Source organism: Thunnus albacares, chromosome 4 (genome assembly GCF_914725855.1).
Source record: "Thunnus albacares chromosome 4, fThuAlb1.1, whole genome shotgun sequence".
NCBI lineage: Eukaryota > Metazoa > Chordata > Actinopteri > Scombriformes > Scombridae > Thunnus > Thunnus albacares.
In genome coordinates this window covers 10,188,085-10,203,780 of record NC_058109.1, presented here as the reverse complement: position 1 = coordinate 10,203,780, position 15,696 = coordinate 10,188,085, and the positions used below count along the sequence as shown (strand labels likewise).

At 41.2% G+C, this 15,696-nt stretch overlaps 1 protein-coding gene across 8 annotated transcripts in view; it reads right to left on the bottom strand.

Moving 5' to 3' along the window:
• Positions 1–173: 173 nt before the first annotated feature.
• eif4g3a (eukaryotic translation initiation factor 4 gamma, 3a) overlaps positions 174–15,696 on the bottom strand; it is a 49,112-nt gene continuing 33,589 nt past the window's right edge. For all 8 annotated transcript variants that reach the window (XM_044349825.1, XM_044349821.1, XM_044349822.1 and 5 more), the window contains 18 exons: positions 15,306–15,503; positions 14,409–14,555; positions 14,000–14,236; positions 12,333–12,437; positions 10,810–10,948; positions 10,337–10,458; positions 8,610–8,700; positions 7,882–8,002; positions 7,440–7,666; positions 7,158–7,270; positions 6,738–6,910; positions 5,863–5,988; positions 5,265–5,346; positions 4,603–4,701; positions 4,284–4,430; positions 2,726–2,807; positions 2,495–2,641; positions 174–869 (listed from right to left, as the gene is read on the bottom strand). In XM_044349825.1, the coding sequence (XP_044205760.1) occupies positions 688–869; positions 2,495–2,641; positions 2,726–2,807; positions 4,284–4,430; positions 4,603–4,701; positions 5,265–5,346; positions 5,863–5,988; positions 6,738–6,910; positions 7,158–7,270; positions 7,440–7,666; positions 7,882–8,002; positions 8,610–8,700; positions 10,337–10,458; positions 10,810–10,948; positions 12,333–12,437; positions 14,000–14,236; positions 14,409–14,555; positions 15,306–15,503 (2,538 nt within the window). In that variant the 3' untranslated portion in view covers positions 174–687. The remainder of the gene's footprint in view (positions 870–2,494; positions 2,642–2,725; positions 2,808–4,283; positions 4,431–4,602; positions 4,702–5,264; positions 5,347–5,862; positions 5,989–6,737; positions 6,911–7,157; positions 7,271–7,439; positions 7,667–7,881; positions 8,003–8,609; positions 8,701–10,336; positions 10,459–10,809; positions 10,949–12,332; positions 12,438–13,999; positions 14,237–14,408; positions 14,556–15,305; positions 15,504–15,696) is intronic.

The following is a 15,696-nucleotide window of genomic DNA, read 5'->3' as shown; positions in this document are numbered from 1 at the left end:
TTGACAGTTCTGTGGACTGACTTGCATCGCTTCTTGAATGCATACCTCTACCTCTCATGAGGTGTATGTACATATCATGTGGAGCAAGCCAAGGCTGAGGGAACACTTCCTGGTTATTAGGAGATAACCTTTGACCTCAAACATCATTCACGGACAACGTTAATAAGTTTCTGTGCATCCACTCCTTTTTTTTTTTATCTCTTGCTTCCCCTTCATCCCAAAATAATTTTGTTTGACCCTGTTTTAAACCAAACAGCGTGGAATCCAGGGAGGCTATTCATTTCACAATTATTATTTTGTTATTATAATTAATTATATTGTTATTTCTGTTGTCATTTTCTCATTGTGAGCATCTGCAAATGTTAAATAACTTTCATATTTGCAGTCCTTAAAAAAATAATAAATTAAAGAGTCCAGAACCTATGTATCTTTTAAGTCTCTTCTTAAAAAGTAACAAAAAAAAAGTAAGTTAAAATTTAAAACAAAAATATTTTCTATGTATTATACAGGTATTTAGTGCTTCCGCCGTTGGAATCCAAACTCAAAATGGCGGCATGTTTCAGAACCGTACCGCAGAAAAAAATTCCAGCCGTTAACATGTCGTCCTGCCCACACACCCATTTTGAATGTTTGTTCTGCTGTAAGGATGCAGTTCTACTATGCTGTGTCCCGGAGGTGTCTCCCTCATCAATTATCCTCAGATTCCTCCTCCGCCTCCCGCAGCCAGGTGAAGAAGGCTGTGACGGACTTGAGGGCCACACCTTTACCCTGCTGCTCGGCAGGGTCTTTGCTCGTCTCCCACTTGTAGAAAGCGTCCTCCGAGATGACGTCCTCATCATACAGACAGTCAAAGAACATCCGGAGAAGGTCTGGCAGACACGACAGAGTGAGAGAGAGAGAGAGAGAGCAAATAAACGTCACATCAACACTCATCTTTGTCAGCTCTGAAAGGTTCAGGCGATGACTAAAGTAAGTAATATCTAAGAGATATTTCAGTCTGGAGCAAAGTGGTCCATTGCCAAACCTTTCCAACCTCATGCTGCTAGCATGTCTAAGAAATTGTGGAAATTATGCACAAGAAAACAGATCCTGCTTTAAGGTGAAATGTGTGTGTGTGAAGTGCTGCAGCCTGACTGCTTCCAACTATCTACAAATTAAAGCAGGTTTTATATGACTGACAAAAAAAAAAAGCTGACACTACTGTTATTGTCCTGCTGCAGTGACCCCCAACTAATTACAGTATTACAATTCATTTAAGAGTTTCAGTGGGGATGTCCTGGTGGTTATGTTAAAGATTAAATATGAATTCCATTACAGATGATAACGTATTTTTGTGTTTGGCTCTTTTACCTTCACACAAACTCATAATCACGAGTGAATCTGAGCTTGTAAACAAGTCACACGGACTCCAAAGTAGGTTGACAGTTTTGATAAGTTGTGATCTTACAAGATTAAAGGCTTGAAAACTTTCAAATCATAAGTATTTCTCTATATAAAAAAGTACTGCTCATTTAAAGTTTAACTCTCTAAAAAGTCTGCTTCATCACAACTGTGTATGTGGGGTTTTGATCAGATCTGACAGCAGCTTGGCAACAGTCTCTAAACCTCACATCTGTCATCACGTTTTAATTTTTGAATGTTGCTAAATCCTGATTGGTGCACAGGAAATACATGACATCAGCTTCTTTGACTGAGCTCCACCTGCTTTGAGCGAGTGAGAGGAGCAGAGATAAAACTGAATCCCATCAGCCGAGTTTGTGGTTTCACTCTGTCGTTTTAGAGCAACACGATGGACTTACTGCTGTAATCAAACTACTTTTACTGCTTCTACCAGTAAAAAACATGAAGAAATCTTTGAATATGAGCGTCTGTCAAGATTGCAGTTTGGACTCAGACTTTTTGTAATGCCTGACTCACCAAGCTCCAGTAACTGCTGACTATCAAAGCCATTATCCAGCCTTTTTTTTTCAAAGCATTTTTTGCTAACTCCAGCATGTTTACATCTTGTATTGTATACTGATGCTCATTATTGTGCTCAGTCCCTATCAAATAAATAAAATAAAATGTCCATATAACTACTTTACATGACCAAACCTAAATGAAGTGAATGTTGACGAGTTCAACAATATTGAGATTCAAAGTTCTGTTAACTGTGGTTTCAAAGGTCAAGAATGAATGAACTTTGAATTTAAACTTTTAAGCAAACAGGACACAAAAAGTCCTTGAAATGCTCAGATCAGATGTAAATTTGAACATCTGCAATTTTATAAACAACTGGGCAAAATGAAACAGCTGATGAAGATTATGTGACATGATAAAAAAAGCTCCAGAACAGCTACTAAATGGACCTCGTGGAGAGATTATTTACAATATTACTTAAAAACAACTAAGAAATTTCACAACTTAATGTTCTCTGATAAGAAATGAAGAAAAAAAAAAGACAAAGACAAATAAATCTTTCATTGTGAAGAGGAAACTGTGACGCAGCACTTACTTGGAGGCTGATCGAGGGCGACTATCAGCGCCTGAAGTGCATAAAGTGCTTGCAGCTGTCGCTCAGTGTCTGAGTTAAGGTATTTGAGTAATACAGGCAATCTCCTCTGGATGATGGCCGTGTCCACTCGACAGTTGGTGTTATCATCTGTAAGTGTGTAAATATTGTAATCAGCGGTGAGATTTTAACAGAATAGAGAAGACTCTCTCCTCCAGGTGGCGGAGCGCTTACCTTTCACTGCTGCCTTACACACAGCTGTCATCAAAGCCCTCAGGAAGGGAGACGAGCTCATCTGAGATTCATCTAGGTTTGCCTGGGAAACGCAGCACGGAGGAGGAGGAGGAGGACAAAAACACACAATATGTCAGTTTCACACGGCAACAACGCATCTTCGCAGTGATGCATGATTTTACCTGAACTGTGGTGCAAAGACATACGTTTCTATCATTTAGTATTTCTTGGATGATTCTTGGATGTTCTCTGCATAAACACGTATCATGCACATGTCCCGGCCTGTGTTTATATTCTGGGGCTCGACTGGAATATCTTTGCATGATTTACAGTTCAAAAAAAATGTCCTTGAAACAGGACGTTTTAGCTGCTGTCTCATGATGAGCCCGCTCTGTTCTGATTGGTTAGCTGCCCCTCAGCAGACATCCACCAGCCCTGGAGGCTACGTAAACAAACACAACAGAAGTAGTAGGATTTCACTTCTTTTTCTTGTCCTTTTACTCGACATTGAAACTTCTCAAATTAATCCGTACACGTTGGAGCCGAAATCTGATCCGAAAGCGAGCGGGCAACATGAACCACCGCACGAACGATCTGATGTCGTCACGAGGAGGAAGTAGAGGTAAACGAAGCGCTCAGAGAAGGCTGGGGCTTTTGATCGTGTTTAACACAAACATCTGACATCATAACAAACAAAAAGCCTGTTATGTCCCCTTTAAAAATACAATTTTGTCGCTTGACTTCAACTGTAACAGCCTACTATTATCTTCTCTTACATGTCACTTAAAAACTACTTGTCCCAGCTGGTTCTGCTTCTCTGTACTACTATTAACCAAATTGCACAGAGTTTATGAGTCATCGCCTCTACATTTTTGCTAGTGAGAGCTGTTGTATCATATGGTTGTTGTCTGTGTAGAGTCAGCTCAGTCATTCAGGTAGTTTAACAACAGAATAAACAGTCCGCTGGACTTGTACTGCATGTTATTTTGTGGTAAGGAGCAACTCTTGATTGTGCTGATGTAGTCGATGCATCATGCTCTGACAGCAAATGAAACGCTTACGTCAGCTTCAGCTCTAAAGGTAACTTTCAGACAGAGAGTGACTGCAGTCGCTATCTCCATTGTTTCCCATGTAAACACGACGGTGGTTTAACTTTTCTCAACTTGGCACGGTGCCTCGCTGTGTGACCATGGCAACCGCAGATATGACACTAAGGAAAACTATGCAGAAGCCAATTTCGCTGGTATCACAGTTCCCTGAATCCTACACCTCCTCACCAGCAGTCAACAAATATATCAACCAACAGAAATGGTCTGAGAGCAACATCAGCTTCAGCTTCTGAGCCACTAAAGTGTTTATTAGTTAGTTAAACTTCCTATATTAATCACATCATATTGAGTTATTCACTACTATTGTTACTTCAACATTTTTTTTAGTGACTCAATATGTAAATAAACTGTGTCAGAGTTCTGCAAGTCATAAAAACCAGGCTGCCCTGTGTTTTAGCCACCAGCTTGGATGATGATTTGTCTGCGTATACGTGCGTCACTTCTCATACCTCGACCCAGTCGAAGATCTGCTCGTCGCTGGCCATGTCCTCCAGGAGGAGTCTCTCCAGTTGGCGGCTCAGCTCCTCGGGAGACAAGATCCTTTTAGACACAGTCGTCTCAGGGCCGGAGTCGTCTGACAGAACGAACTGGAGTTTCTGTTTGTATCATCGATGTGATGGGGGAGTGACAAATGAGGGAGAGATGATGAAACAGGAACGAGGAGAGGTTAGAGTGTGGTCTTTATCGACTCGTTGGGCTGAAGAAGTGTTAAGAAAGCCGATGGATGGTGACTGAGTTCTCCTATAATAATGATATTTCTTCACCAACCTGTTGTGAGATGAAAGCCTGGACGTCTTCTCCCTCTGGGAGGAAGTCGGTCCAGTTGAGGCCAGATTCCCTCCACAGAGAACCCACAGTCCTATGGCTCTGTGGAGACAAGATGACACGATGTCACGCCTCACTTCTCTGAAATATCTTTATTCAGTTTCCAGCAGTGGGAAAGAAAATACGAGCAGTACAGACTGAAGAGACTGTTTCCCAATTTGCAATGGAAATATATTATTTGATGAATTAATAAAAAACTGTCTGACATATTAATTAATTTGCTACAAATCAAAAGAACAAAATAACTTTTTATTGGGACGCACATTTCACACAACTGATTGATGTTAATAATAGTAGTGAATGAATAATCAAACCCTTTGTAGTGCTTAATGAAAGTGTGTTATTTTGTCCTTATTCTGACATGTCTATGACATATGATCAAATATCTAGTGCAGGGCTGCACATTATATAACCCACAAAAATAATCAATTGTTCATCTTAACAGACATTTAAGTGAATGATCAATGATTGATTATATATTCATTGTGTACGTCCCTCAGGTCACAGATGATTGATTATACTCTCCTGGCTTCATAATGAGAGCAGGTAATATAAATGTGTGCAGACTGAATACAAAAACAATAGAAGATCAAAGTGTTGCTCACCATTTGTTTGCATAGTATGTACAGTATTTCAGAAATTAAGATCCCAGCTCTTCCCACAGGAAGCAAAGGTTTGCTTAATTCACTGTGAACAAACAGAAACGACAGAAATTAAACGCAAGTCTGCCCAAATGTTTTTCATCATACACAGAGAGAGAGAGAGAAAATACGAATTACTCAAACAACTTTTTATGCTACTTCAGATCTGCTCAGATGAGGGAGTTTGCAGAAATCACAGCTTCATTATGAAATACTTTCCTGCGCTATTCACTCTTCAAATTTCTCAAAAATATGGCACACGCCCCCTCATCCGGCCTGCCGCCTGAGCAGCTGTCACAGATGTCAAAATATAGTCTGAAATTAATTCATCTTGGAAATGAACAGAAGAAAGAGGGAAATCATGTAAACTAGAAAAATGTGGTCCAAAGGACGACGATTATGTGGCTTTTTTGATCAAGTAAAAGTGGTTTACTGGGGTTGTAAACAGAGAGGTTTCAAGCTAGTTCAGCAACTGTGTGCGAACTGAGGTGAACGAGATACGACCGGTAACGAGGCCGATTTGAGGATTTAGTGAATGACTCAGGAGTGGACATCTCAGTACCTAAAGAGCTCTCTCATAGAGAAGCCCCCTTCTCTCAGCACAGGGCTGAGCAGCTCGGCCAGGTACAGCCAGATATGGGGAATGTCGATGGCCATGTCGTCCGCTTGTTCCAGCGTCTCTGCAAACCTGAAAAAACAAAACAAAAACACACAAACTATCAATTAGGACACCATGAAGAAATGAAGATATTATGACTCCTGTGATACACACACTCACAAATACAAGAGTCAACATGTATAAAACCTGGAGCTGCTCAAACCACTTATATTGAACTAATTTAGAGGAAACAAAAAACCTTTGATTTCATACTGAAATTATTTAAATTCTGTCGGTTCTGAGCAAGAAATTGCTTGTAAGTCCCTGAAAAAAAAAGAAATCACTTCTTCCTTTGTTTATCTTTGCTAATTTATTTCTACTTTATACTTAATATAATGAAAGTTGTTCTAGATTTGGGTGAATGAACTGAGGGTAGATGAATAGTGGGTTGTTTTTTTAAGATCACAGGACTGAAGAGGAATCTGTTTTATAATCCTTTTTATATACAAAAGATTTCCCAGAATTCATTCTTTTTCCAGACTTCTTTACATTTCTTGACTATATTTTACAGAATATACATAAACTTTAAAAATATGATGTATGCTAATATTGGTTGGACAATATCGACTTAGCCAAAATAATCTATACAGCACTTGATTGATGGATGAATAAATGAGAATACATGTACTTCATTCTTTTATGAAAACACAGAAGTCACATTTACAAAAAGCAGGCAGGACTATGATGTGCTAAAAAGGAGACAATCAGCTCCCTGCTTTTTTTTTTTTGAAAGGGATTATTTTTATGTAAGGCAGAGCACAGCCGGCAGGTGAACTGACCCTTTGTAGAACTGGGGTTTGGGCAGGATTCCCTGTTGCACCAGCTGGAAGAGGAGCTGGCCCATGTGGTCCCGTGTGATCTGACTGCGCTCCAGGGTCGACTCCACCCCGACGCGCACGAAGATGTGCAGCTGAGAGCCCAACTCGAGCTCTTCCACACACTGGATAGCCTCCTGCAGAGAACAAAGAAATACGGTCAAGACTAGAGACGAAAAGGGGAAGTTAAACACTACAAGCATCATAATCCTCTCAATACAAACATCTATACACAACACTTCATTAAATGCTAATGTTTGATAGAAGCAATTTCTGTTGACCAAGTTAATAATCAATTATGAGCGACAGTTTGTGGATGTACATTAAAACATCTTAGACACCACGAGTCTCATCTACTGTTGACTTTCTTGTGAATCTAAGTACCTTGTAATCATTTATGTGGAGGAACTCGTCGATGATGGACTTTGACTTCCTCTCTATCTCCTCCTCAGACAGGGCAGGTCTGTCCGGTGTCTGCGCCGCTGGCTCAGGTTTCACTGTCGACGTAAAAACAGCAGTCACAACAGTGTCTCTGGTCTGTGTGAGTCTGTCCTCTCTGATTTAAATCCCCACATAAATACGAACCTACTCTGATCTGAATTTGATAAATCACACATTAGGTAAAGTCTGCTTTCAAAGGTACAGTTTTAGCCAGGCGTTCCTCACCAGGCTCTTTGACTCTGCTGCGCTCCGGCTCCGTTTTGTCCTCGGTGACGCTCGGTCTCCGCGGCTCGGCTCCCTCTCGCTCCCGGTCTCTTCGCGGCTCTTCCGGGATTTGGCTCTCCAGCAGCTCCTTCGAACTGCTTCCCCTGATGAAAGATCCGGGCCGTGACGATGGCGGCGCGGAGATCAGAGGTTTCTCGCTGCGTTCTCTCCCTGTACTGCTACGAGTGCTGGGGGAGAGAGGAAAAAGGCAAACGATTGAGCAAACAAACAAAATAAACAAGAGTTCATGAGGATGTTACATCACAGAATGGAGAAGCACTTTAATATGAGAACAATTTCTTCAACAAATGTGACTCTAATGCAGTCCTGCTGACAATTTAACAATCAGAAGTACAAAGATAACTTTATTGACAAAGACAGATAAGACCCAGTGTTTCTTTACCTTCCCAGAGTTCTCCTGGAGTCAAAGTCTGGGTTCTGTGGAGGAGTGGTGGAGGGTTGAAGTGAAGGTGTAGACTGCAGCGCAGAGTAACGGTTGAGGCTGCTGCCAGTCCGTGATAGTTCTGTTATGAAACAAAAAAAAGAGACACAGGAATGACAAAAACTAGCAGCAGATCAACTGTAGAGATGTTGGACTTTTAGAGTTAAGCAGTTCTTTAAACACAGACTGTAGTAACCAGGGAACTATAAATTTGTGTAAACACGCTGCAGATGATTAACCAGATTTCTCCCCTTCCCTCGACCTTATTTGGAAGCACTGTTTCTCTGAGTCACTATATTTGCAACAAACAACAGACTAATATTTCAAAAGTTCATTGCTGACCGAAAGGAAGAACAGAAATTCTCCTGCAGGCTTCAGGCTCAAATGAAAAGTGTGACATTCAGTCAGTCGCAGCTACGATCTGACCCTGAAACACGATTGTCAATGTTGAGATCTGGCTGCTAATTAAACACAAATGATGTTGTTTGTCAGGATCAAGCATTTGACACCCAGAGAGCTGATAAATATTAGGATTCATATAAACAGGTTTGGAAGATACATTTTCCACTTCCATGTTGGTTTTGTTGATTTAGTACCACGATGTGTCTCGAAGGTAAAAAGATGGGGAAAGAAATGTATAATATTTCAACCTGCTGTGGTGTCGGTCAGTTAATAAAGTGTCATCTTACCTGAGTCGCTTGCTTTGGCTCCTCCGCTGCTGCCCTTCACCCACGTGACCTGAGCCCGAGGGCCGAGCTGGATCTTCTCATCCATTTGAGGCTGCAGGAGGAGAATCACGTGTTTATTCTTAATGAGGAAAACATTTTGCAAATGAGACTTAAATCTATGAGCACATGAATTTCTCTGAGATACTGTATGCATGTGTTACGCACCGAGAATGACAATTTGCTGACAGGTCACAAAGGTAAATGCTGATCAGTTTATTTGTATTCAGGCTCTCAGGAATTCATTGATTAAATGAGGACAAGTACAACACAAAATACTGAGTATATAACATGTGGTATATGACATGAATTGTCCATAAGGTTTAGTAAAATGAGTGTCTCCTTGCACAACTAACACTGAGAACATGACCGAGTCCTTCCAGCAGAGGGAGCGCTGAAAAAAAACAACAACTTGCTATTTTTTTTTGTTTTTACTACACAGTAGAACCGAACGGATCCAGCAGGGGGACTTTGTACTACTGTACATGTAAACCACAATAATGTAGATCAGATGAGGACAGAGAAAGTTTGTGTACACAGCTTAAGTTGAGCCACAGGATTCATCTCGGTGCTGTGTAAACAGTTATCTCCTGTGTACAGAAACCTTCTACTGAAACCTACAACTATCTGTGAGGGAGCTTTTTGACTGAAGCGGAAAAACACTTGAACGTGAGACGGACTTGTCATGACATGAAGAACAATCTCACAAATGTATTTTAATTATCACGTAGACCCGATAATATTCACCTGAGGTTTAGTGAGTGTAAAAAAAAAAACAACCTCCTGATACAAAATGCTGCAACAAAACTTTTTAGGCTTTTTTTTTTGGGGGGGTCAAAACAAGATGAGTGATCAGTTTCTAATCTGTGATCGTTCCTGATGTCACCACAACACTGAATTGATCTTCTGCTGATTGGATGAATTATTTAACTAAACTTATTATCGTGGTTTTAATCATATTGATATGATGTCATCATACAGGGATATAAATACTTTACTTAAAATTGACTGTAATGTCCCGTCATATTTGACAGATTATGCCAGTGTGAGTATTTTGTGGAAGGTCGGGAAGAGATTCAGACAAACACTCTTCAACCTCACAACTAATAAAATACTAATAGTTCATATTAATTGTAACTATCAACAGCAGCTCATTTATTTTGTGGATCTGTGGGTCGTTTGCTCACAACATTGTGCTGTTACGGGGCACAAGCAGATGTGTTTTTTCCAGGAGCGATCTGTTGGTGTCACAGCTAAAACCTAGACTACATTTATCAAACATGCCTGGAATGGCTCTGATCTAAGGACGTCTTTATGTTCACTTTAATTTCAGGGTACAGATCTGAGGTATAAGATTACTATGAGACTGGAGGTGAGGATGTTTTTGCACACACACACACGTGCACAGTATCTTGGTTATGAGTTTTATCTTGGTTTTTATTATATATGCATGTAACATAAGTAACCACCAGGTTATTTATGTCACTGTATACATGATCTGTATGGAGGGATGTGAGCGAATCAAACTGTGTGGATCTCAAAATAAGCCAGAACTTCCTTCCGCCTGCGGTGTGCCTGTAGACTTCTTCCAGTATAAAGGTATAGCGAGTGGGTTTAATAAAACGCACACATTGGGTGTCAGTGTGTAGCCACCCTCTGCGCCTAAAAACAGACCTGGCATCATGTCTCACCTTTGAGATCTTTGGGATCTTGGTGGGATCAATGGTCCTGCTGTTCTTTGTCATGGGCACAGTGTTCCAGGTCTCTTCTCTCTGCACGCGCTGATCTCTCTGTTCTCTCTGTTCTCTTGGATCTACGGGAGCGAAGAGACACACCCACACACACACACACACACACACACACACACACAAGCAGGGAACATTTAAAATGAGCTCAGTGATATTTACATTCATTGGAGTCAAACGAGGAGCTGTCAAGAGTGACGTTTTTGACTGTGACTGCCATATTTGATGAAATATTATAGGTCAGCTAACAGACAGGAGGGTAGAGGGGGGGGGGCTTCCTGTCTGCTGTTGGGCACAATAGCGTCTCTGCAGGCTATAGGGACAGGAAGTCTGCCTGTATGCTTGCAGGCTTCCTGAGTCACTGTAGTTGTGCCGATGTGACGCTAAGCCTTAAAGAGGATTTAGACTGCAGGCCTGACCTGGCCGTCTCTTGCTGTCCTTGGAGAGCAGCTGCTGGTGCACTTTTCTCTGCTCCTCTTGCTCTTCAATCTTCGCCTCCTTGTGGATCTGCTCGATAGTTTTCGGGCCCTGATCGGCTCTTCTGGACACCCAGTTGTGCTGTGGAAAAAAAAAGGAGAGCCACAATGACATGAATCAGACAGCGGTGTCAGATTCAGCGGGTTTCAAACGGATTCTTTTTCTCGATTTAACTTTAAATGTCTTGAGAATATAAGTGGATTTTATCATATCGGCTACATCAGTTCAAAAATAAAAGCAGCTGTCGATCACAGAGGTGTATCAAAAATTCAAGGGATGCGACAGACAAACGTGTTAACATCTGTTCCTGATCCTTCATTTGAGCCGCGGCTCCGTAGCGCTGAATGTGCCGGTTTGTTTTGAAACGGAGAGGAATGCTGCACTGCCTCGGTAGCCTTTCTGATTTTAATTTCAAATCTGACAGGAGCAGCACGGCAGGACTCGAATCCCTGTTTCTGACGTGCGGTAATAAGAGACAGTGACATTGACTTAAACAGCTTGTGTTAGGTAAGAGTTAGGAGGGAATCACGTTTAATCAGTGCAGATGTTTCTATTAGAAAAGACTGATATTACAGGTCTCACGTTAAGTCATTTGCTCTTTGTTTATTTCTCTTTCCTGTGAGTAATTTAATTGTATTTTTTTTTAATAATATCTATGAAAAAAAGGAAATCATTTGACATTAATATCATTAATGGTGTTTTTTCCTTCAAGATCGTGTTTCAGCAGTGTCTTTTTATTCATTCACTATTTTAATCTGTTCATAGACAACGTTACAACATTTTAGTGCATTAGTATGCAGAGCTTTTATCATGAGTCAGTGTGACCAGCATTAAAAAGGCCCTCACAACCTACTTTCTTTACTAAAAAAAAAAAAAAGGTGATGTCATGTACTTCTGTGCACCAATCAGGATTTAACAATATCTGAATCAGAATCTGAAGGCAGTTGTGGGATTGCTTACCACACCCTCACAGCCCAGAGGAAGAGTTTCACTCTTAATAATAATACTACATGATGTTTTTTTTCCCCAAAACTGTAACTTTGCCGACTGTTCAGTGGAGTAAATTGAATCTTATAGAAGCATATTGAAGTTTTCATGGGATTTAAGAGTCGATTAGCTCCTCTGTCATTAAGCACATACAGGTAAGCATACAGCGTGTGCCTCAGGTTGTTTTGCTTCTCCCACAGAGTTTTTTTTCCTCCCATCAGTCTCTCTTAAAAGGTTCAAACTCAATAACAAGAGCAGTACGTAGTAGATGTTCATTTAGCAGAATATAATCAGAATATCCAATTTCATGTTCCAGAAGGTCAGAAAGATCAATGAAACAAACCTCTGTGGGAGAATACATTGTGACCTAGAGATAGCCTGAACATGAGGCTGGACTTTGGACTCAGCTGTGCGACTGTGCGGATAAAATAAATATCACATGAATGAACCACAAACACACACACACACACATACTCACCAATCTCAGGTCTATAACATCCTGCAACATAAACCGTATCCGAGATGACGTCTTCCTCTCCTTGACGATTTTCTCCATCTGATTGAAATACTGATCCATCCGAGGCTGACGGGGAAGAGTGAAAGAGAGGGTTAAGTTTTGAGACGTGAAGGTTATGTTCTCTACGTCTCTAGACAGCAGGTTTTTAGGGATTTCCACATGATTTCGCTCAATTGACCGATTGTTCGCTTTATTACTTGGAGCAGGAGCGGTTCCTGAACACCCGAGACTAAATTGGAACATTTTGGGCGACAGCAGAACAAAAACTGTAACAGCCTAAAAAGAACAGCTGCAATTCACATTAATGGCCCCACATTAAAACTGCCTTGTTGAGGAAATTATCACATTAAACAGGATGAAATATACCAAAAGGACAAGACGGATGTTTCCTAACCATAATCTGTATGATTTAATCCACTACAGATTGATTAATCTCAACAGAAAAGGAACTAAATAGAGTTGATGGGTCTTTTTTTTTTTCTGCTGGTCAGAAGGCTTTTCTTTTGCAGGGTGACTAGTAGCTGATAAGGATCAAAACCACATATCACAGTACAGCGAAGAGAGAGCAGAGAGGCCCTCGGGTCGGTTGTGTCTCTCCAAGCATCTGAGGACTCTCGCTGCGTCCAGCTGGGAGTCGCTGATGTCTACAGGAGAGCCAGTCAGACAGAACGAAGCAGAGCATCCACTGCGGGGGGAACATGAGGATATTCCTGTTTCCTCATAACCTATATACACAGCATCTCCCCCCTCTGCCTCTGGAACGAATGTAGCCCAGCTGGTTCGAGATCCGATCCCCACCAGAACCGTCTCTTTCATGTCTCCCAAAGCTGTGTTGCTGTAGATCGGAATCACATCCAGGCATACTGACACACTGACGTCAAAGGGCTGCTTACTGGGCATAAAGCTAAATTTATGACTTCAGCTCTGCAAACAATCTCTGAGTTTCTTCACTTTCGTCTTTACTGCAGACGTAGACGAAACATCGGGCTCGTTCAAGGTCTTATTCTTGTGCCAGTGAGCCTCGAAATATGTTATCAACAACTCGAACTCATGTAGCTCATCACGCCGACAGCCTTGAGGTTGTTCCAGTATGTATGACGCAATGAAAATATAACACAACTCCAACTGACAGTAACGTCCACAATTACTTTTAATATATTTTAGAGAAAAACATCTGCTAAATCACCTACTGCATTTTATTCTTCTGAATATATTAGGGCTGCAGATAATTACTATTATCATTATCGATGAATCAATTAGTCGTTTGGTCTATGAGATGTCAGAAAAAGGTGAAAAATGTTGATAAATGTTTCCTTAAGCCCGAGGTGCAACCTCAAATGTTGTCCTGACCAAGAGTCTACAACCCAAAAATCCTTGAGGACTAAAAGAAACCAGAAAATATTCACATTTAAAAAACTTCTTTTCTACACCAGAGGCTTCAGACACCTTGTTTTGGAGGCTGTCTGAGCCACTACAATCTCCTCCGAATTACAATCGCAGCTGTGCCCATTCTGATTTCCAAACAAGTCTGCAGACCTGACCCGAATGCAGCCGTTTTACTGACAGACCTAGAATATTACTGAGCATTAACCGCTCGCTCCGTGAAGCAACTTTCGTTTCCGTCTCACCTTGGCCTTCTCGAAGTCGAGATCCTTGCCGATGGTGGTTAGCAGCCTGCACAGGCACTCCAAAGACTCCTCGTCGTGGTTCTTCAGCAGCTTCACCACGCAGTCGTGCATGATGGCCTCCGTCAACATCTTGAGCTTGAAAAGTTCGCCGATGAACTTTATGTTGCCGATGGAACGCCTTCTGGCTTTGTCCTTGGCTTCCTCCAGCTCTTCCTGAAGCCGCTCACGCTCCGTCGACTGAGGGGGGGACAGAAGAAATACAGCGATGTTACTTCTTATTCACGACACGCTCTACATGAAGTGATCCAGGGCTAGCGGTTTGATTCTCTACAGGGTCAACAGTTACTGAAAATATTTTGGAACAGAATAGAATTGCGTGTCACATTTGAGTCATTCATAGACCACGTACCGATGCAGCAGAGTCCAGCTCTTTCTGCTTCCTCTCAAACACCACATCGTCCACCTTGTCTTTCTCAAACTCCTTCTGGCAGCGGTTTAGCAGCAGCTTGCGAAAGTTCACTGTGGTGTTGGGTTTGTCTGTCATTTGCACTTTAAGCTGCATTTAAACAGTAGACATAATGGACGTCGTTAAGAAACAGAAGTATAAAGATGATTTAAGTGATGAACTAAAACCTTCAAATTATGTTTAATGTTGAACAGTGAATCAGGTCTGCTGCAGACGAGGACACAAGAATAATGGTTTTTTGCAAGTTATACTGAAAGAAATTACTTCACAAAAGCAGCAAAAACAGATTGAATCATTTCCAAGTTTGGATTTTTTTACACTTAAAGCCCTAGTATATATGTATATATGCTATTCATAAGGTTACCGACTGATGGCAGTCAGTTTCTCTTAAGAATAATAAAATGTTTGTCCTACATTGCTGTTAGAAGTATCTCAGTAAGCGTATGCAGTTTTAATAAATACTGACCCATTTGTTAAGTTTATTTAGAGTTCAGCGAGAGTTCAGTTTTTATGTTTTACTACAAACAAATGTGACTCCAAATAGGGCAACAGCAGCCTTCTCTTCCTCTCCTACTACTGAAGACAGTAGGTGTTTACATCTTTTGCAAGTCATTGGTTTGGAATTCTGAAATTTTTAACCTTTTTAAATCATTATCGTACGATTAACGATTCCTGTGTCATCTTTTCCATCTGGTATTCATACTTTTCCCCCCGCCGACATCTTCCCGTAAAGTCGATTTACACCAGCAACCTCACAAACACCAGCCTGTTTATTTACCCAAAATTTTACACACTCTTCTGCTCTGATGGTAACAATGACTGTTTAATGTCAGCGCTCACCGTGGCGAGGCAGCGGCACATGTTTCCGTAAGCGACAGAGAAGCTGGGCTCATCGATGGCCTTCTCGAACACGAGGTCGATGACTCCTTTGAGCCTTTCTTCTGTGTCGATGGTCAGGTCCGTCACCTGCTTCATCAGCTGGTTGAACTTCTGAGGCGTTAGCTTGTTCAGGATGCTGCGTACCTTCCTGAAGAGCTCCTGAGAGGAAGTGATCAGGAAAAGATAGAGGTCACCGATTAAACGTTCAGCCTGTTTGGAGACTATTTTGCAATGATCATGACAAACTAACTCATTTGTAGGGCTTCCTATTACTGGTAGGTTTTTGTTAAGAATACCACTTCCTGTTCCACTTTTATAAAATAGGTTCTCACCACTGTGTTAATTATGCAAA